The sequence below is a fragment of the Thunnus maccoyii genome, chromosome 1, assembly GCF_910596095.1.
Source record: "Thunnus maccoyii chromosome 1, fThuMac1.1, whole genome shotgun sequence".
In the NCBI taxonomy this organism is placed as follows: Eukaryota; Metazoa; Chordata; class Actinopteri; order Scombriformes; family Scombridae; genus Thunnus; species Thunnus maccoyii.
Window position 1 is genome coordinate 21,671,539 of NC_056533.1, and position 21,896 is coordinate 21,693,434.

A 21,896-nucleotide genomic window follows, 5' to 3' on the forward strand; every position below is an offset into this window, starting at 1 on the left:
ATCAGTTCTCCTCTTAAGGTGAAGAGGAGCACAGTATGTTTGTTTGCAAAACAACAAGATGCAAAAAATGTTCAGAAATATTAACCGCTGTCAGCCATTTGTGTAGAGAGAGCATTAAATTGAGAGCTGACATTGTATTACACACTTTGCTGTCGACAAATAATGTAATGTTGGAGGTCTATGAAGACAGCGAGGCTGAACTGTTGCCCACTTGATGTTTCAATGATTATAATGTCTGTGTGAAATGTTTTTCTATAGTATTCAATCAATCTTATTCTGCAATTCAAAAATGAAATGCGCCACAACCCTTCATGCTATGACCTAATAAAATTAAAATCTATTTAGAATATTTCTGTCAGCTAATTCTATGTTTTACTTATTTCACTCATTTTATCTGTTCTTTTGTGCATTTATAAAGCTCAACATTGCACCATTGCTTATAGAGTGATTTATAAAAAATTTGCCTGATTATGCAAGTGCACATTGATCAGGTTAAATTGTAAGGGTCATTCTAAGCCATACTGAGATTACACATTTGAGTTGCATTATGGGAAATGTAGGATCAAGTGTTTTTGGAGCTTGTCTCATATAAGGGATAAAAAAATCTGGATATTTCAGCATCTGCTGCACAGATTTTGATTTGTCTTTTTTTAAATCTGTTTCTTGTGAGGCCTCTAATTTTGCTGATATTGTGTATAGTGTAGACTTGTGTATTGAGTTGTATTTTTATGAATGTGTAAGCTGAGACGATGTATGTATTGTCGTTTTGTGTGGGTTTTTTTTAATGAATGTGTATGCTGAGACAATGTATTGTTGTATGTATGTTTTTATGTTTTAATGACACGTCTTATGGTCAAACCAAAGGCAAATTTCCACATTGTGCACAATAAAGTCTTTGTATTTGTATTCATATTTGTAACCATAATTGTAATTTTGTGGAAGTGTAATGCAAAATTCAAGGAGTACCTCTTTCATGTAATATACCTATAGTTATAGTGGGATATTGTACACTAAATTACATTAAACAAATAACACTTTGTTTACTGTCACTAACACTTGTGGCATTTAGGATGAGCAGCACAGCTGTCAAAGCTTGTTTTCAGTCACATCAGTGATTGTTTGCCTACAGACAGCTTTCTCCAGTGGCTGCCTCCCTTATCAGAGCATTTACTGTATTACATGCCTTCATGCCTGACGAAAAATCCACTAATTCTCCAGCCCAGTGCAATCTCAAATTACATCTCCACCTCGACAGGATCTTAGATTATGACACAAACATCTGAAATGATGCACTGGACAGGGTGTGGGTGCATCAATGAGTACACAGCAAAATTTCTCAGTGTTAGTAAGTGTTGATTTATATGGCATGTTGACAAGTGTTGATTGGAGAGTTCTTTGTCCACTTATAGAGCTAATATGGCTTTGAGGCAGCTTTTAAGAGCCATCAGATGTGTTTAATTAACTCTGATGGGTGTGTACTTACATAAACTCTGGCAGAGTGTTGATTTTTACACTCAGAGCGAGCAATAAACTCTTAATTGTGAACTGTTGACAGAAACAGCTATACGACTACAACTACAGCAAGTTTTAGCTGTTTTATTCTTATCATTAGTAGTAGTAGTATTAACTAACACAAAGAGGCTCAGTTATTTTTCGTTCTCCCTCGAGGGGCTCGGAGGAGAAAATGATTTTATGTTTGTCTTTTCCCATTACTTTTCAGAACAATATTTACAGTGGCGGCAAACAACAACATGCAGGCTTTGGGGGATTGTAGCTTGGTTAGAAAATGTGATACACAGGCCATTTTGAGCACATATTTGGTTACTATAATTACCCTCTGTTCGAAGGGGGGAAAAAAAGATAAAAACGTGAGTGAGTCCAACATTCTGCGTAATGTAACCTCTCCACAGGCACTGGCTAATGTACTGTACTGTATCCAGATATGAGTGCACTCCAGTAACAATGTTCCAAACAAATTAATAGATATCATTGTCCAACAGGCTCTGCAGGTGACACAACAGCATAAAGAGTTATGTCTTTGCTCAAAACTCACCATTTACGTGTTTTTAACAAATTCTTTTTATCCATTTTCATCAAAATAACTCTCATCCACTGAATACAGGCCTCATTCTCACTGCGAGCATTCATACAGAGGCATACTGTATGGATACAACATAATAGGAAAATTCAACAAAATTCATTTGGTTTTTTTGGTGTTATATTTGTGCACTTTTACCAGCTTCGCCAATTTAAAGAACATTTTAATGGGGAAAACAATTCATGCAGATCCAATTATTTTCTGCAATGAATTGTATTTTTGTTATTGTCAACAAGGCAAACATACAGCACTCATTATCTCGACCTCTAGACTCATCCCACACTTTGCTACACACATAAATTTGCACTTGGAGCTTTAAAGAATGAATGTAGCGATATGACATGGCACTTTAAGCCCAGACAAGAAGAGAGAGAGTTGAAGATATCTGACAGGTCATGTCCATCATATGAATTTTGCTGTGAGGTACATGGTGGTCCTTGTTTTATCACTTTGTCAGCACATGGAGGAGCCACAGGGAGATGTGCCCAGTATAATAGCCCTCTCAGCAAGGTAAACGAGCCTCTGCCCACACAGACCAAAGCTAGTCACTCCAGCTCCATAATGCACTCCTCTGCAAGGACTCTAAAACCCACATCACCTATATTCACTAAAGGCTAAAAGGTTTGCTTGCCCACGTTTTACACCTTACTAACAATTCCAACTTGAGAGGGAAGGGCTGCCTACACTTGCAGTCACCGTTCACCCAGAGGCATGTTTCCATGTATGATGCTCTCGTGTTTCTGTGTAAACACGAAAACGATAAAGCTACACAGATAGGCTGCTAATTTTCAGGCAAGTTTTCAGTGTCTCCAGTGCTATCTCTTGGATGCTATAATTAGCCAGACAGTGCTCCCCTGATATTCAATAGAAGGATCTGCATAAATCAGGAGTGTTAAGCCTCATCTGGCTTAGTTTCGACAGATGAGAGGGTCTTTCTCTGAAACAGATCATATTATAAGTAATTTCCCATTAATTAACAAGTACCTGCAAACCTGCCAACAATAACTAACAGTTTTTTACACATTTGTACCTTGTTGAATATTTGCCTCCAATTATTTAATCGGAAATTAAAAAAAACAAAAAACGTGTGTGATAGAAGCTAAAACCTGATAACTATATCAGCCAGTATTTACAGTACCAGTACAGTGTTTGGACACATTTTCCCATTTAAGTGAATGGGAAGGAGTGTCCAAAATTTTGTCTGGTTGTGTACATTAATCATCACATGAATATTCAGAAAAAAAATATGACTTTGTTCAAATAGCTTCAGTGTCTTTAATGGTTCTTCAGACTGACTTCATGCTGTATTTTCTCGGTCTTTACATCTGATTCTACACCACGCTATTATTTCTCCAGGCGTAATGCCTCCCACTTCTTTTTGAAGTGCCTGCTATCCTGGTGTTAGCCCCTTTCTCTGCATGAGTTCGTCTGTAGTTCAGGGTAATGAGCCCATGCAAGCTAAGAAGGAGGACCAGTAGTTGCAACAGATGCTGAGAGGAAACTGTATCATTGAGTTATCCACAGGACAAAGCATATGCAGCAGCCACTGAGCGTAAAGAGACTGTGAAGTACATGCAAAACAGTTAGCGCTGTCCTTACAAACAGCACCGGATACTGTTAATGCTGTTTGGTAAGCTTATGCAAAAAATGTGTGTGCCTGTGTGTTTGTGTGTGTAACAACTTCCAACAAGAAGGTTATCACAAATCATTTATAATCTGTACAGCATACGGCACCCTCTATCTTTAGACCATCGACTGTAGAGGACGATTAAGTTTTATCTTTCTGTCTGCTGTGTAACATAAAATGTTCAAAAATGCTCAATTTCACAATGTTAAGATATAATTTGAAAACTGAGCCTCCATCCAAATCCAAACCAAAACAGTTCACTTTAACATTGACCCAAGACCTAATATTCCACCAAATTTCCCTGAAATCTGTTACAAGTTTTTGTAATATCCTGTGTACTAAAAGACAAGAAAACAGACAGATGAGACCAAAACATCTATTTGGCAGATATAACGGTGCTTGGAGTTTAAATGTGATTTGAGGGCAGGTGCGGAGGAGGGATTTGTTCATCTGCATTAATCGATTGTTAGGGCAACTTTGGGACAGTGCAACAAGCACACCAACAAGCACACCACTGACATTTTATCACCTTGAAAGTTGTTCTAGTTAATTTGGAGTTGTGTTTCTGTCCACCTTGCAAATGTTAGTCAAATATTTACTCTCCTTTTGGCTTTTGGTCCTTTTGGTCTCCACCAACAAGTAAGGGAAATATCTGATTCTTTAGCAATGAAACGCTTCAGTAACTTCACCAGATGTCTGTCTTTAAGCAGGTATCGTACGCTGGTATGACAGGCCTTCTTACTCTACCTGATTGTGTGCCTTACTTTACTCCCATTTTTTGCAGATACTGGGAGTCAGCTAGCAGGTGGAGTTGGGAGGTTTGCCTTGTACCTGCCCATCTGGGTTGGGCTTCCCAGAAGGCATAAAAGGACTGCCCTTCTGGGAGTCTCGCTGTCTCTCTCTACTGCCTACTGCAGGGGCCTCAGCCTTTTTCTTTTGTTTGGTTCGCTGCACCATCCAACACTCTTTACACCACATTTTCATTCATCCATACATTACAAACACTACTGATGTTTCTCTGACTTTTTAGAACTTTTTTGCTGAAAACAGCTGCCTGCTGAGACTGGAAACTAAAACAGTCAAGTGGTGGGCTGTAAAACCAGAAACAATAAGCTAAAAGAGGCTAAAATCCTCCAGAGAGCTGAGGAGAACAATATATTTGGGTGAAAAGTCTCTATGGAATTGTCACTATAAGCAACCCCCTTCACATTACACATAGTAATGTGATCCACTTTTAAAATAAAAATCTTGATTAGAGCAACTTTAATGATGTTGTAAGACTAAACTGAAGTTACATGAAACTGAAGTATTGTTGATTTAAGTTATTTGATGAGAACAAAGTCCTCATCCATGCAGTGTAGAAAGCAAAGGAAAGAAGAGGAGGAAATGACAGAAATATGGATATATATGCATTGATGACTTCAGTTTTGATGAGTAATATGTCTAATAGATACTCACTGTACTATTTGCCGTATACTTTATATATTGACTTAAATATACATCCATTTTGATTTGTTTTATTATGTTATTTGCCAAATAATGCCAAAAAATATAACACAATACAAAAATAACAGTTGTTTTTAGCTGACATAGGATTGATATGGCTAAAACATGTTCTAAAGCATGGAAATTAATAGATACTTTGGCTAGTCCATAAGGAACCATATGACTTGTTACTAAAAGGAGAGCGTGCAGAATATTATGTCAATGTCCTTGACTGCTGCTACCAAGCACCATCTTCAGCCCCAGATTGGCCTCATGCATAAGTAATGCCAACAGAGGCCAGATTTGCTTGCTCTAATTTTCCCAAGTACAAACAGTTTCTCATGCATTACTAGCGATGGGATTAAAATTGATGTGAACATCATGTGGACAATATCCAAGACTATATTTGTGTTGCAAATAACACTGTGCTTTTTTGTGAGGCCTGTATCTCAACTTTTAGAGAGAATTCAAAAATTCAATCAATTTTTGTGAAGAAACGAATGGGAGGCGGAGATGCGGGCGGTCAGCGGTTCAGTCTGATCAGCTCTATAACTGACTGCTGAGCAGAAATATAATAACATGCAGGATTGTCTCTGCTAGTCTGCACTCCACAATTTTTTCACTACAGTCCTTTTGCTTTGGTTCAAATCGAGTGGCTCTTTTTGGTATGAGGTATCCAACCAAAATGGCATGCAAGGCGCACTCTGCAGCTCACTTTCACACCACAAGACACTGACAAGTCCTGTGGGAAGCAAAGAACCTTGACTGAAAAACAAAAGATTGACAAACCTATCATAGTCTTGACAGATCTCCCCTACTGCTATCAGAGCCTTCAGGTACTCGTTGGGCTGGTAAGGGTTGATGTAGTGCAATGAGCAGCTGTTCCTGGGGTCTCCATTAGAGGCTGTGAAGTCAATGGCAACCTGGTAAAAAAAGAATTAGTGTGGAACATTAACAACGGTTAATAAAAACAATATGACAGAATTTAAAAAAGTCTTTCTTTTCCTACTTAACTTTTTGCAAAGACTTTTACTTGTCTACTTATGATATTACAAGTCATTCTGAGCGAGCAAGTCTGAACTATGCCTAATAGCAGTATAAATTATCTTATCAGAGGTAGGAACTTGCACTTTTCACACCCACATAGACTGAAGCAGCTACAGCTCCCATACACTGTAGATACAAGCGCCTAGCTCTTTCAAAATCGAGGAACTGTATATACCACAGCACTCCTCGTGATTAATATTCATTGCTTTAGTAATCCAGCCAGAGAGTGAGAAGTAGCACCACAGAGGGCAGACCAAAGGGCAAGAGTTGAAGAAGGTCTGAATTTATTCCACGAAGCTGCCTACAACAAGAAAACTCGAAGTGCACATAAAAGGAAAAACGCCACCAGCGGATAGCGTTTCAAGGTTAAAAAGTTATTTAAATACTATGTAATGTTTCACAATTAGATGATGGAAGATTCACTGCATATAGCACGCCAATAAACCAGCAAAGAAAAACACCAATATCTTACCAAAGCCATCTATTAGCAAAAGGATCTTAAACAAAACACATTATCTGTAATAGGCAAATAATTCGTCTGTCTTGGTGAATTCATGCAACAACAACTGGGGCCATTGCGCTGAGAGGCTCAATGACAATGAAGCGTCACTAAACACAAACAGCTCAATTTACCGTAAAGTGAATCTGGCATCCTCCCATGATGTAATCTAAGAAGGAGTACACTCTGTGGAGCTGCAAGAAAAAATAAAAGAATATTTCTTGAAGGCAAAACCTGAGAGGGGATGCTCGGGTTGGAGAGTGAACGCTCAGCTATGGACGCATCTGGTCATTAAAGAGAAATTAACTCAACAAATCTGTTGACTGTAAAGGGAAACCTAGAAAGAACATGTTGTGATATATTAGGTCAAAGCAGAACAAGCAGAAATTAAAAATGTCTTGCAAGTAAAGGATGTTTACATTTTCTCAGTTACATGTACAGTGAGAAAAGAGTGTTTATATGTACACATGCAGTAATAGTCAGTAATAATTATGATAATGTTGAAAACTGCATTGGAAAAACAGATTTCTGCAGCAGATTCCTACCTTAAGATCATTTAGGATGACAACTCCTGAATTTTTATAGTTTCTCTTCTTCTGTTTGTACTTGGGATTCACACAATCCCACGTCACCTTAAACAAAGCAAGACGAAGAGAAAGGACAGGAACAACTCATGGCATTTGAACTTTGGCAATATGTTTTTCTTATATGCTTTTAAGCACCATGACATTTGTTCCATCTGTGATTGATTTCAGCTGAGTAAAATGAGAGGCATATTGGAAATGGATGAAACAGGTTACATGACTGTCTCTCCTCCGCTCTGCTCCGCCTCTCGCTCGTTCACTGACCTTATTTCCACTGGAAATTTTCTGCATTTCCCTGAAAGTAGCGTAGAACTCGCCGATGAAGTCGTGCTTCCCCCTGGAGTCATAATCCCACACTAGGCACTGTGGCACACACAGACGATACTGTTTGTTACCTTCTCTCAGTCAGGATTGCCTTTCATATAATAATCCTACAGTATTAATGATTTATCCTTCAAATTTTCAGCAAACTTTTTTTATTATATTCTCTTTTACCTCCATATATACACCTTCATTTTCATTGTTTGGCTCTTTTGTTTAGCCCTGTTTTCTGATTCCAGCTGTGTCAAACTGATTATACAGATTCTGGGTCACTGATCAATGTGGTTTTGACTGACATCCTAAAGGTCCCTTACCTTGAGCTTCCGGTCCTCATCACAGCTGCACAGTGATATGAGAGACACTTTAAAAGGCTCCCACACAGGGTTCAGGTTGTTTTTTATCACCTGTTTGAGTACAAATACATTACAAATGAAGTAAAGTGTGAAAATAGCTGTTGGTTGAAACAGAGAAGGGGATTTGATGCACGTACTTCAGTTCTGTGCACAAGCTGTTCGGTTTCATCGTCATTAATTCGGTATATTTCCAAAAACGGGTCTGACTTGCTGAAGAGATCCTGCAGAAACAGAGAAAACAAAATATCCAAAATTACTGGCCCACGGGCTTTTAATGTTAGATAAGTACATGAAGCCAAAACAACTGGTTCCCTGGAAAGAGTAGAAAATATAATTTAACACTCTTCTAGTAGCTCAGGGGAGAATTTTCCCATAATATTTGCTGCCTTTGTTCATCATTGCACTGTAAATTAAATAAGGAAAAGGTGTAAAATACTCATTTTAACACTCATATCATGGGGCTGAGACAAACTTCACACAGGCAAAATTACAGAAAAGTAAAACCATTAAAAATTCTCCTTGGGTTATTTCAATATATATCTCCATGTTGTCCAGATGGTTCATGTGAGAAGAAACTGAAGTTCATACAGATGACTGTTGAAACAGATTTATCAATGCTGATTGCTGTGGCAGAGGTAATTGTCTCTGTGATTAAAGGTCAGGGAGAAGCACGAATCAAATTTACAGCACAGCATGGTACTCAGAGGTTTTTGTAAATTTTTGGCCAGAGAAGAATTTGAGAATATTCTACAAGCTTGCAACTCATGCTATTACCCAGATATTACAATTTCTATACTCAATCATAGAAACATTTACTTGATGTAACAGCCTTATTTGACTGCCATTTTCTTCCCTTCCCTGCAATTTTGAGATGTCTTTATTGGTTTTTTCAACCAGCATTTCAAGCTCTCTACAGGGAATTTAAACTTTCTTTTGTGCTCCGTTATTTTCCAGATGCAAAATACATCTATTATTGCCCAGAAATAGGTTGTTATTAACATCATGCACTCAACGGCTGCTGTGTCCATTTACATAATCAGTGTTAGTAAATACCTGGCTAATTTGAAAACATGCAGTTTTGCAGTCCTTATGGTTATTTGCGGTAGCCTTAAATCATCCCCTGAGACTTAAAGAGAAATTCACCACTGTGAATATGAAGATTGCTTAAAACTAGCTCACCTATATAGTAGAAATATGCAATTATTTTTTAAATTGGTGCCCTATGACTAGAGAAAACTGAGAAACTGCTCTTAAAGGGGAATCCTACAACAACCAAAATGCATTGCGTGCGTCCCGTCCAATTATCTACTGGTGTGTTTACAGAATGCAGGCGGCGAGTCAAGACAAAGTTTGTGAGCAGCATTATCTCTCTTTACTGAGGCTTCTTTTCATTTACAAAACATTTTTTCTCAGTCTGGATATATCATACTGGCGTGCAAGGATAATAAAACAAACAGTGTGCTGGAGTCATTTAATGTTTTGTGGATCATTGCAAACTTTACTGAGTTTTTGGAGAATTTGCTGATGGACAGTCAAAAAAACCTCTGAGTCTGTCATTCTCATTTCACCTTGTTTTGGGAAATAATGGATGAAGGGGTGAAAAACTGCAAGCAAACACTGTTTCTTTTACCTATTTTGGATGATGATGAAGAGTTAGAGTTAACTGCTCAAGCTGGATGTAGCTGCATAAGTTACAGGTAACTTAACACAGTCACTGTAGTTCTGTTCTGTATTCGGAGATGGCAAAGTCCAATATAATATTCTGTCAGAAAACAAAGTCAGGTTTACCAAAGCACCACATAGTCTGTTGACTCTAGTCTGTTGACTAGAGTTTTCTGTTCTGTCTCCATTCTTTCTGCACCAGTCACCAGTCGATGCTGCAGCCGCCTGTCTGACTGCGGCTCCTCTCTCTTGGCTGCTGCTATATCGTAGCTCCCGTGGTTGCTCTCTTTTCCACACTCTAGCTGATTCCACAGTGTGATAATCGGCCTTGCATGATGAAACTAGCTTTCTTTCAAATATGCTGATACTATTATTACTAGTATTAAGTATTATATTTTAGTGTCTGCTTTTCCCTACTGCTAGTGTAACAAGGTACACAGAGTGTTTTGGGAGACCCACATTTTACCGTCCTTGAAGGCACCACTACAGAAAATGAGAAAACATAGTTTGTAGTCTAAGGCAGATCTCCAAAGTCTGCCGGATCCATGTATTGTATCACCCAGCGGACTTTTGCCAGCAAATGAGCAAGGAGCTCTGGGTGCAGGCAACATGGAGGGAAGTTAAACATTGTTCATTTGCATATAGTACCCACATTGTAATGATACAATGCTAGTTGGAAAATCTGCAAAGTTTCCCTTTAAGCACTGGCATCTGAGAGCAGAGAAACACTGATTATTTAGGTCAATTGATTCTTCAGGGAGGAAAGCAAATGATTAGTGTGTGTGTATGTGTGTGTGTGGTGTGTGTGTGTGTGTATGTCTGTTTATGTGTGACTGTGGCGGTCAGGGGAGGCAGGTGGGTGAGGGGGTTTTGTATGTTCCGAATGAGAGTTAATGCTGCATTTCCCGCCACATTAGCCAGATACATCTCCTGAGGGACAAGAGCTAAAAGAGCTGTAGCATCCTCTCTTTGTTGTCATGGCAACGGCCAGCCAGCGGCATCAGCAGCATGAACTGATTAGACGCACATGTCAAAATTCAATATCCGGCTAACAATAACAGTAATGTGAATCATTAGCAGTTAACACAGTCATTGTCTAACTATGATACCTCATCATGCTCCTGTCTCTACTCTGATTCGTTCATTTTCAACAGATTGAGGTGATAAAGCTGACGCGCACCTAATTAGGAACAGTTTGCTGTTTCAGTCATCATCTGGTGCCAGTGTCAGATAAATTGCTGCACCCAAGTGGTCTGTCGCAGTCGATTTGTGTTGTTAAGTAAATGCGTATGTGTGAAAAACAGCTGATGGCTTTTTATAGAAATCCTAAAATCAAATACCACCACAATACCACTAAGATGACAGGAGCTAAAAGTTAATTTGTGCCATTCATCATTTACTTTTTAAACAATGTCCTTATTTCCATGAATTAACCAGTTAAAGCTGCATTAATCAATACTTTTTATTAGCATGGATCACATGACCCAACTCTGCAGTTTCCCTCACCTATGTGGAGAGTTTTGGTGTCTGTTAGCATCACTGTTTTGATTTTAAAGCCTGCAACTTTACTGTTTCTGTTCAGCAGACAAATAATTAGCAATTAGCAGGTGAACATACATTTAGCAGCAAAAAGCAAAATATTGGAGTTGGTGAAGACCAAAGCTGAGCTAAAAGAAAAGTGAGTATTGGACTTACATTAGACAGGTGGCCAGAATCTCAAATCCAAATGAATGCTAATGTTGCTTTGTGTCTGCTGGAATGTGTAAATAGAAAACCTTTTGCTAGCACCTTCACAATAATAATTAATTAAAGTAATAGCATGTCAGTGTTGTGCTTACAGCTTGTTCTGCTGCTCCAAAAACAATCAATTAATGCTATAATGCTATATAAGAGCTATAATTGCACTTGGATCCACATCTGTCAGTCTGAAGGTACATTAAGTTACTTCTAATACAAGAAATGTAAACTCTAACCCACCAGTAGGCAAAGATCTGCAAAAAATAAACCAGACTTCACTGACAATACTGAACTAGACTTCTCTTAACCAGACTTTGAACTTACCTATTCTTTTCTAACCAAGTTTGCCATTATACACACATAAACAAAGCCAGGGTGAAGTTTTCATTCCAAAAAGATGCTATACCAAATAAGCTGCTGTATTGATTGTTCAGAGTGAAAACCACAAACACTTTTGTGTCTTTCAGTGGCACATGATTACACAGCATTGCTACACAGTGATGTGCTCGCAGCTGTAACATCCAAATGTTTTTTTTTTTCTTTTTTGGATGTGCTGAAATCTCAATGGTAATCAGTTCAGTTCAAATAAAACAAGCAGGTGGATTCTTCTGCACTTCAGCAGAAATTCAACACAGCAGTTCTAGTAGCACACTCGATATAGGAAGCAAATGTCACATGTGGGAGAGGATGCACTCTATAAGGATTTTTTTTTTTAAATCATTGCCGTCATGTAAGAGTCAGGTTCAATTTCACTCTCAGGGTGGCTCTAAATTGCAAATTGTAATGTTAAAAATAAATGTTACTGCTGTAGAAAATTAGAATTTTTCCTGCAATACTGTTGCAAAACCTGGGAGCCTGGCATACTGAGGCTTGCTCCTGACAACATGAAGCAACTTCAGATCATCAGAGTTGGTAATTGGATGTAAGCTCCTGCTGTCTTTTTGATTGAAATATGCCTTGAGCAAAGCGTGACAGTGTGAGAGCACGAGCAGCTAAGGTCAGTGATGCTCAGCCTTGAAGAACATTTAATAACACCCATTTCACAAGTGGTATTATGTGCTGTCATGTTATTTACATGTGAGAGTAAAATGTTCACAAATGATTATTATATTATGATTATATAACTTTACTGCACATGTGATAACATTGTCACTACCCTGTTGCAATATCAAGTGAGATCACATTTTTTCTCCTGCTGTAACATGGAATTTGATCTTTATCATTCTTTGTTGGTGAAATTGAGAGAAAATCTTTAACATATGCATAAATACAAGGCCAGCGCTGCATTGTGGGTGCTTTCATATTACTACCACTGTTGCTGTCTGGTGCTACTAAACCATATCTAATAAAACATGAACCATGTTGGTATTTCCATCAAAGAGGTATGCTCCTCTCACCTTATCATCAAGCTTCTTGGCACAGAAGGAGAGCTCCACATATCCGTTGTTGCCAGAAATTTCCTCAGCATGCACCTGAAAGGAAATAAGATTTGTCAGTAATATTTTGTACTTACAGCCTTCATTATTCATGGCAAGAAGAAATATTGACTTGACCACATGATCTAAATTTCATTTCTTCATTGCACGGATGATTTTAGGGCTGCAGATGAAACCTCCAGTAGACATTATCTTCCAGCATTTAAAACAACGCTTGCATGCATTATAATCACTCACACTCCAAAAAATAACACAGTGAGCCTGAATCTATTACATTCCTAACACAGACATGTTAACACTTCTAATTTAAGGCTGAAATCTAATACAGGCCTTATTTTGTCTTAAAACCAAAACGTACTCTCACAGTCCATTTTTATGTCAGTACTTATACACCATTTTACCTTTCTGTTGTAAAAAGTAACCTCTGTTTAATAGCGGTTGCACTGTGGTACGCAGTTAACATACTGAATCTTTTTAGTGACTTTTATTTAACACAGGATTGCTGGAAATGTATAACTAAAGAGTTTAGAGCACCATTAGCTCCAACCTAGAGGGCCCCACTGTCAGGAATCGACTCATGAATTGACTTTTAATGTAGAAGTTACCACACACACACACACACACACAGTACATCACCAAATTGTGGTAATAGCTGCCCCTCAGAAAGGTTGCAATGCCGGTTTTTTGGGGTTTTTTTTGCTTGTTTTTCTTTTTAACTACCACACAAGTGTATACAACACTTGTGTGGTAGTTAAAAAGAAAAACTTCAGGATTGCCATTTTCACTGAGCACCCTCTGCTGTTCCCTTTAGACTGTTCGGCCCACTCACAGAACAGTTTGCTTGCTGTCTGTCCGCTCCTCTTCTTGAAACTTGGTATAGAAACTGAGACAAACTTAACATCAAACTGCCGGCAGTGTAGCTGTAGTGCAGACAAGGCCAGAGCTTGACAGTGACGATTGACAAAGAAACTTGTGGTTTTTATCAGACAGCTTGTCCTGACAGGTACCAAGAACAGCGAAAAATCTATATAGAAGGTGTGGACACAAGATGTGTGTGTGTGTGTGTGTGTGTGTATGCTCTTGTATTTCTATTCTTGTTGGGATCCATTTCTAGAGCTTGAGAGAAGGGACATTTTGGCTGATTCTTACTTTTACAAAGAGTTTTTTACAGGTATAAAGGTTTGGCTTTGGGGTCAAGGTTAGAATTAGACTTTTGGCAGTGTTTGGGATACAGGATGGGATGAGGCATCTAGTGTAATACAAAGCTGTGTGTACTATATGATTTCTATAAGATTATTAACAAGGAGAACAGAGTTCAGGAAGTACAAATGAGAATAATATATATTTCAGTACATTTATGTAGATGAAATGGTCCGATAATCTCCTTGTTTGAATCCTCAAAATGATCCTATCCAAGACATTTAAAAGGTCTTTGCTGTTGGCTTTTCCTTAAGAAAGTCCAACTGCTGGCAAGAGATGTAATGACAACGATTTTAAATGGATGAGTTTGTCTGTAACTTTTGCCTCCCTCACTGAGATCTTAGGTTCAAATCTCAGCACACGTCCTTTCTGAATGCAGTGAGCGCAGAGAACAGCAAGAGAAGGGTTCGATGTTCATGTGACAGGAATGTGAGTTCAAAAAGTAGTTTATACTTTCCCTGATATCAAATATACAGAGAATAGTCACAATAACATGAGTGTCGGTATAGTATGAGGCAATCCACTATAATAGTGATGCTACTACTGCTACCAGTTTTTGTTTTGCAGAGTTATACTGTATGTCTATGGTTAAACAGACAAAAAAGGCCTCCATCTAGTCTGCTGTACATTCAAGTAGTATTCAAGTACATTCAAGTATTCCCAAATAAAGTGGAGCAGTTACTCTTTAGACCAGAGTGGAGCATTGTACCATCCAGTTTGTCTTGTTTCTCATATGTTACCACTACTGGCTTGATAGCTGTAAGCTGGTGGATAATGAATCATCAGCTCTTCTCTTCTACATCTGACACCAGTGATTTCTTGTGCATGTGTCATTTCTTGTGGATTGTCTTGAGTTCTTGTATTTGAGCCAGAGCAGGAATGGCACCAACAATGAACACAAGAATACACAAAGTGCTCGCACTTCATGTATCACCACAAAAAAACAAAAAAAACAACGTAAATCAGGAACAAGAATCTACTTATAAGTTGTGTTTCTAATTTATCTTAACAAATAAAAATAATGTTGCACACATTAGAGCTTAAGTCAGTCAAATCATCCTGGTTAGTAAGCATTTACAAACACAAAGAAATATACAGCTACCTAAAAGTGAAAGAAAATGCATTATAGGGCCAGTATATTAAACTGTCGAGTGCACAGTTGTGAGATTGCGGGAAAAGAGATGGAGAATACATAGATTTTACTGCTGCTACCCATCAATTTTAAATGCATTAAGGTTATTTTGCTCAGCTCACACTGGCCATTACAGCATCTACTGTTCCGCAATCCACACAATTTCATTCACCAGAGCAGTAAGGTCATACGCACAATGTAAAGAACTAACCGTGATGGTGGATTTGCCGGCATATTTTCCGTACTTCAGCAACAAAGGCTTCACCATCTTCTTTTGGGCCACAATCTGCAAAGAGCAAGATAAACACAGTACAGTCCCTGAGCCCCTCAGCAGTCAAGAGCAGTGTAGGGATGTGAGTCATAAACAGCTGTGATAGGTATCCATCTCTTAGTCTGCCAATCTATGTAGCAAACATACAGCATCAAGTATATTTACTGTCACTATCACAAAGGTTGCTGTTCCGATATACATCTGTGTGTTTTAGGTCTTTTATGGCAGACAAATCACTGAGTTTAGGAACCAAATTGACAGCAATAGTCAAATGAATTTCACTTAAGCTAACAATATATCACTGTAATATGGAAAACACAGCTATTAATGTATCACCAAAAAGGTTAGATAAACAGTAGCCTACCTGACCAAGAGTGCACTCCACACCACCCAGGAAGTCATCGTCACGAGTCCCGATGCTGTGAGTGCCATGGATGTCATAGACTTCAAATCGCAGCTTCTGAACCTCCTCAAAGTAGTAGTCCAAAGAGAAAACCTTGGCAAAGACCGGGTGCAAGTTGCTCTTGATCACCTCTGTCCTGTCCAGCTGAGAAGAAACACACTGAGTTCAGTTTTGAACCTTCAAATGCTTTCATCTAATATATTTCTAAAAATTCTAATATTTCTTATTTTAATTCACTATGTGTGCAGTTGAAGAGGTAGTAGACAATAGGGAAATAAAGCCTATTGGGGATTACACTTTCACAGATTGTATGCTATATCATTTTAAAGTAAGATGTCAGAAAATAGGATTGGACTCTTATAACATATTTTATCTTTACTGATTTTGAAGAACACCAGTGTACACACAGTAGAGCAAATATTATTACATTCCATCAAGTAGAGAAGATTGGAGGGCTCTGACATTTAATCTCAGCATACAGAAAACATCCATGCCTGTCTTTGACTGCCTGACAAGGAAAAGCTGAGCTCTGCGAGGCCCCATCTGCTCGTGATGTAGGATTTAGCTCTCACACATGCAGCTCCATGAATGTTTCTCTGCTGTCCAATTTGTCACAAGGACAGATCATCATTGAGCTGATATTTAAGTCTACAGAGGTTTATATCATTAAAGAATTACCAAAAAAATCCTGACTCTCAAAATGTTCATGATATAATATATATATGTTGATGTGTATGATGTTTAATGTTTAATAATGCATATTTGGGATTTAAACCCCAATCTAACAAAAGAACACACCACAGAACAGACTCATAATCTGGATCTGATCTTGAGCCAGTAAATTAGAGACTGAGAGAGCTTCAGGTGGTCATCCTAAACACAGCCATATAGCTGGATACCCTTCTATACATTATTTCTTAATTGTCACAGTGGAGCAGGTCCAGACTTTGTGTAATGATGACTTTAAAAACCAGTGTTATCTCTCCCTCGTCCTTCACTTCTCGTCTTGGTAGAGATGAGTCATGTTCAGGAGACAAGACTGAACTGGACTCTAGACAACTTTAGCTGTATTTTAAATAGATTATGATGAAGAAAAAGTTGTCGCAAAAGTGTCACACGAGCCAACACCATCAAGCCAGAACAGCTTCATTACTCCTTGACACAGATTCACAAAGTCTCTGGATATCTACTGGAGTGATGAATACCATTCCTCCAAGAGATTTTCCCTCGTTTGCTTTTTTTTGTGATGGTGGTAACATGATGGTCAAAAGTCTCCCATAGGTGTTAAATTGGGTTGAGATCTGCCGACAGTGAAAGCCATAAAATATGATTGATATCATTTTCACACTCTTCAACCATTCAGTGACTCGGATGGAGACACTATCATCCTGGAAGAGACCGCTCCTATCAGGATTGAATTTTTTCATCATAGGATAAAAGCGATGACTCAGAAAAAACTTTCTACTGATTTGCAGTGAAACTTCCCTTTAAGTATGACACACATGTAAGCATCGGCATTTGCTTTGTTCTTCAGATTTTTCTTTTGTGAGCAATCCATATTTGAACTGTAAACACCTTAATTACTATATTTCTATGGTTGCTTTTCTTGTTGTTCATCAGCTATCATCAATGCAGTTTGTTGGTTAATAAATGATAAAACATATTGCATTTGTTGCTGGAAATATATGTTTTTTATTTGTCACATCTTTATTTCCGTGATATCTGGGTTGAGATATCTGCTCTGGGGGAGTAACCTGGCTGGTTTATACAAATAACATTGCCCTTAATTTAACAAGATAACAGACAAATAATAATAAAGTAACAAATGCAATGATAAGCAAAGATTTCTCTATTGTTTCCATTTCTGGCAAGATTCACAAACAAAGCAAAGATCTAGCAGCCAGGACTTGGCTTTCTGTGCCTTCATTCATCCCTGTTTCTCCTCTATTGTCTTTTCTTGCCTTCTCCTCCTCTTTTTGTGCCATCTGGATGGACAGATTTGGGATGAGTTTGATGAGACTGTTTGTTGATGAAAGCTAATCGGAGCTACGGAGGATAGGTTGTGCCGAAATCTGTGAAGCCTGTTGGTGTGGGGCCAGAGCTATAGAGAGATCTCCGACATGGAAAATGAAGGCTTTCTCTAATCAGTTCTGCATTATCTGTGTAGGTTGATCATGACAAACCCCTGCAGCCTATGTTATATATATATATCAACATAGAGATCAGGTTTTGAATGAATTCATTATCGAGCAGGAACATGTAGAGGCCAGTTTACAGAAAAAAAGAGAAGTCTGCTAAATTGTCTCCACCGGGCTTCAATGTCTGTCCTTGAAAGTGAGCAGGTGGTGAAATAAGGTAAAAAATAAAAAAAATGTAGTTAAACAAACAGCTCTTGCAAGTCAGTGGGGCCAGCAGTATGAGCTCAGAAGAGAGAAAGAGGGCGGCGGTGATATGAGTGGGCTCAGCTACTTACTCAGTTGTTGACGTAAGTAAACAATTTGAACAGCGACGGTGCCTCCCAGTACTGAGGGATTTGACAGCGGAGGATTGGACAAGTTGTGTACACTGTCATGGCTGTCAAGATTCATAGATAGATAGATAGAAAGATAGATAGATAGATAGATAGATAGATAGATAGATAGATAGATAGATAGATAGATAGATAGATAGATAGATAGATAGATAGAGTACCATTTTTCATATGCAATGAATTTGCTTCAGTTAGTGAAGCTAAAAATAGCCACTCATGTATTCATGCTACATTGAACCCAGGTCAGGCATCTCATCTAACAACCTCCTATCAAATTACAACCAAGAAAAATCCATAATGTGTGTTCAACAGCCATTTTTTTTTAATCATCAGCGCCTCAAAATAGTATCTCGAGGTTCCACATTCACACAGCCCAAACATTACAGTGAGCATCTTCAACAAATTGCTCCCGAGTGGCGAGGATCTGGCAAACTTACAGTTAATTATTATCTCCTGTTTCCCTGAAAAAAGAGCATTTTGTTGGATGAAGGGTTGCGGGGAAAAAAATCTATATAATTAGATTTCCTCTGCCACATTTTAACACATCCTCCTCTACTTAATGGAGACCTGTGTTTTGGCTTTCCCTCATGAACCAAATGACTTAATTAACAGAGAAATGAGAGACCTGCTGCCTACGCTCCAAATAAGCCTGGGACCAATCCAAGAAAGTAAACATTTTCAGCTGGAACACAACTAATCACGCTGCATATTACCAACAGAGTGTTTGTCCACAAGTGGAACATACAGTACAACACAATGTGAGTCTTACAGGGCAGACAACACAATCTGTTGTTAATGACTGAATTAGGGAGACAGACGATGTTTACTCTTCCTCTGCAAAGATACACTGTGTTTGATATTTTTAATTCTGAATCTGGCAGCTGTTCTGTAAGCCACGATCTCTTCCGAAAGAGTGAAAAACAGCTGCCAAGTTCACCAAACCATTAACAGATTTGTCTCCCTGGTTGATCTTGTATGAAAACACAGGTTTTTGGGATAACTGGAGTGGGGTTAAAATTTCATGCTCATGAATAATATTTCACACATCACCTCTCTTCACTTAAATCTCAGTCTCAGAGGTGGTTTCATTCGTGATACTGGACAAGGGAGGGAGAGCTAACTTACTGTTCTTTCGCCAATGTCATTAACAAAACCTGTTGCTCAGATAACCTCAACATGCTGTAATTTAAATTATTAAAACTCTTACGCATGTGTATTCTGTCATTAAACAATATTTTAAAATGTGGTTAATGACTCGGATAGGGAGATTAATAAAAGATGGTAGATACATTTTTAAAAGCTACATACTGCTTCTTATAGAATCAGTAATTGAGGAGATATGAGCCTCATACTTTTGCCCAAAGGGTCAAACTGTGCACTTGTCAGCCAGAAGAAAAGAGAGGGGCTCACCTCTGTCCACTGTCCGTTGGTCTGTATCATGAGGATGACACAGGGGTCTGACTTATTCAGCGTGTCTCGGTCCAGCAGAGCTTTGCAGGACACACGCAGCTCTACTTTGGAGACACAGGTAGCTGGACCGCTGAGGCTGGTCGCAGGGGAGGTGGCCTCCTGAACGTCATTCATCCTGGCTCAGGGCAAGAGGAACTGCCAACCAGAGAAGTGATGGGATGTGAGGCCGTTGGTAACTCTGAAGGATGGGAAAACGCAGTGGTCGGTCAAAGGATCTCAGTAAAGATGAGGCACGCTCACAGGAGACAGGCGCTTTTGACTTGGTACAGATTCCTGTTGAGTCCCAGGGGGACCAAACCCAAGCTGTTATTACTGCCTCTCAGAGCTATCCCCCCTTGTGAGGAATATCATCTCACCTCAGTAATGACGACAGGAGGGACGTGAAGGTGACAGGGTCGGGCTTTTATGAGTCTAGATCCTTGGAAAGATTAATCTAAGATGGTCAAATGTGATAAATGTTTTAAATCACAGTATGAAAAGGAGAGAGGGTATCACTCAGGATTACAATGCTATCCACAAAAATGTGCACAAGAATATAAACTTGATATTGTAATTTACTACATGCTGCCTTACAATTCTTTTTTCCCTGTTTCCAGTTGTAAATGTGAGACAGCAAACAGGTATAGCACAGCCTTTTTTTCTGGTCTGAATTCAAAATGTAAACCAATGGAGGTAGCAGATAAAATCAGGAATCCAACAGCCACATGGCTGAGTGCCTTTATTTCCCAGAAGATAACACAAAACCAAGAAAAGGACTTTGGTTTGTTTGAGCTCCAACGTGGCAAGCATCCGCCCTGCTCAAGTGTCCCTGAGCAAGGGCTTCTGACCCTGATTAACCGCTTTAAAAGGGAAGAAAGCATGAGGACGGAGAGGGGGGGTGAGGGCGGGAGGGGGGGGGGGGGGGGGGGGGTCGAATTTCTCTACCAGCATCATTTACTGTAAACGTCACATTATTAGGAGGCAAGTGCGCGTTTTTGCTTTCAGCACCAGGGACAGCGCCCGCGGTTTGCTGCCAGCTGCGCGTCTAGAAACCAGATGTTACTCTCAAAAGCGTAAATCAAAAACTTAACTCAAGAAAAAGCTCGAAATATTATCAAATTCATGAGCTATAAAAATGCGACTCACCGTGTCTTTTAAAGCAAAACTTCTCACGTAAAAAAAAAACCTCTTTGTAAAGCAACACGTCCGCTCAAGAGCGCAATCCAACAACTTAACGAAGGCGACACGAGAAACGCTCTTAAATGGTTAGTTCATAATTCATCACAGTAAATGAACTCCTGCCACAAATCTGTCATCGTTGAAACCTCCAACATCGGGGGGGGTAAAATAGCGATCTAGCTATTAGTAGTTTTTAATTACAGCAGGCAAGGCGTCGCAAGAAAAACCAACAGTCTACTTTGATAACATCGTTTGTCACTGACTGCTGTTACTCACTTCCAAAAGACAAATCTGCAGCTGATCAAAAACACACACAAACGCACTTCATCCCCTCATTAAACATTCAACTCTGCTGTTAAAACGACAAACTCACTTCCTACCTGTCGTTGTTCTTTACTCTTAAACACATTTGTTTAATCCTCTCCCATAACACACTGCTTGATTCTTTTTTTTTCTTCTTCTCCGCCGAAACTCATTGGTTAGACTAGTGAGGAGGGAGTGGGCTTGGCTTGTGGAGGCGGGGAGTGGGGGGACAGTCCAGCTGCTGATGTAAGGCTGGGCTTTTCTCTGGGAAAAAAATGTATATATTGGAAACAAGCCTATGGAAATGCAATAAAGAAGCAAACACAGAGAAGCCATGTGGATAGCTTTTATGTCATTTGCTGAAATTCACACTAAAAGAATCATTGATCTTGTGATGTACCATCAAAAACACTAAAAGCCCCGAGTAAGCTCTGTCGTACTCTCCCACACTCCCTCTGAGTTGAAGTTAATCTCTTTGTGCTAATAATCCTCTTTTTTAAATCTAGATTTCAACTGATATATCAGTGAGGTTTTTCTCCAGCATCAGCATACTGTAGTTAACATCATACTGCTTCACTAT

The 21,896-nt window shown here is 39.0% G+C and overlaps 1 protein-coding gene across 1 annotated transcript in view; it reads right to left on the reverse strand.

Annotated features, from left to right (window-relative positions):
• cpne7 (copine VII) overlaps positions 1-21,468 on the reverse strand; it is a 32,777-nt gene extending 11,309 nt beyond the window's left edge. The window contains exons 1-11 of the mRNA XM_042419567.1: positions 21,394-21,468; positions 19,796-20,033; positions 15,817-15,999; positions 15,393-15,467; positions 12,811-12,885; positions 8,152-8,235; positions 7,976-8,065; positions 7,605-7,703; positions 7,302-7,388; positions 6,891-6,950; positions 6,000-6,133 (exon numbers count right to left, since the gene is read on the reverse strand). Coding sequence (XP_042275501.1) covers positions 6,000-6,133; positions 6,891-6,950; positions 7,302-7,388; positions 7,605-7,703; positions 7,976-8,065; positions 8,152-8,235; positions 12,811-12,885; positions 15,393-15,467; positions 15,817-15,999; positions 19,796-19,969 — 1,061 coding nt within the window. The 5' untranslated portion in view covers positions 19,970-20,033; positions 21,394-21,468. The remainder of the gene's footprint in view (positions 1-5,999; positions 6,134-6,890; positions 6,951-7,301; positions 7,389-7,604; positions 7,704-7,975; positions 8,066-8,151; positions 8,236-12,810; positions 12,886-15,392; positions 15,468-15,816; positions 16,000-19,795; positions 20,034-21,393) is intronic.
• Between the last annotated feature and the right edge of the window lie 428 nt (positions 21,469-21,896).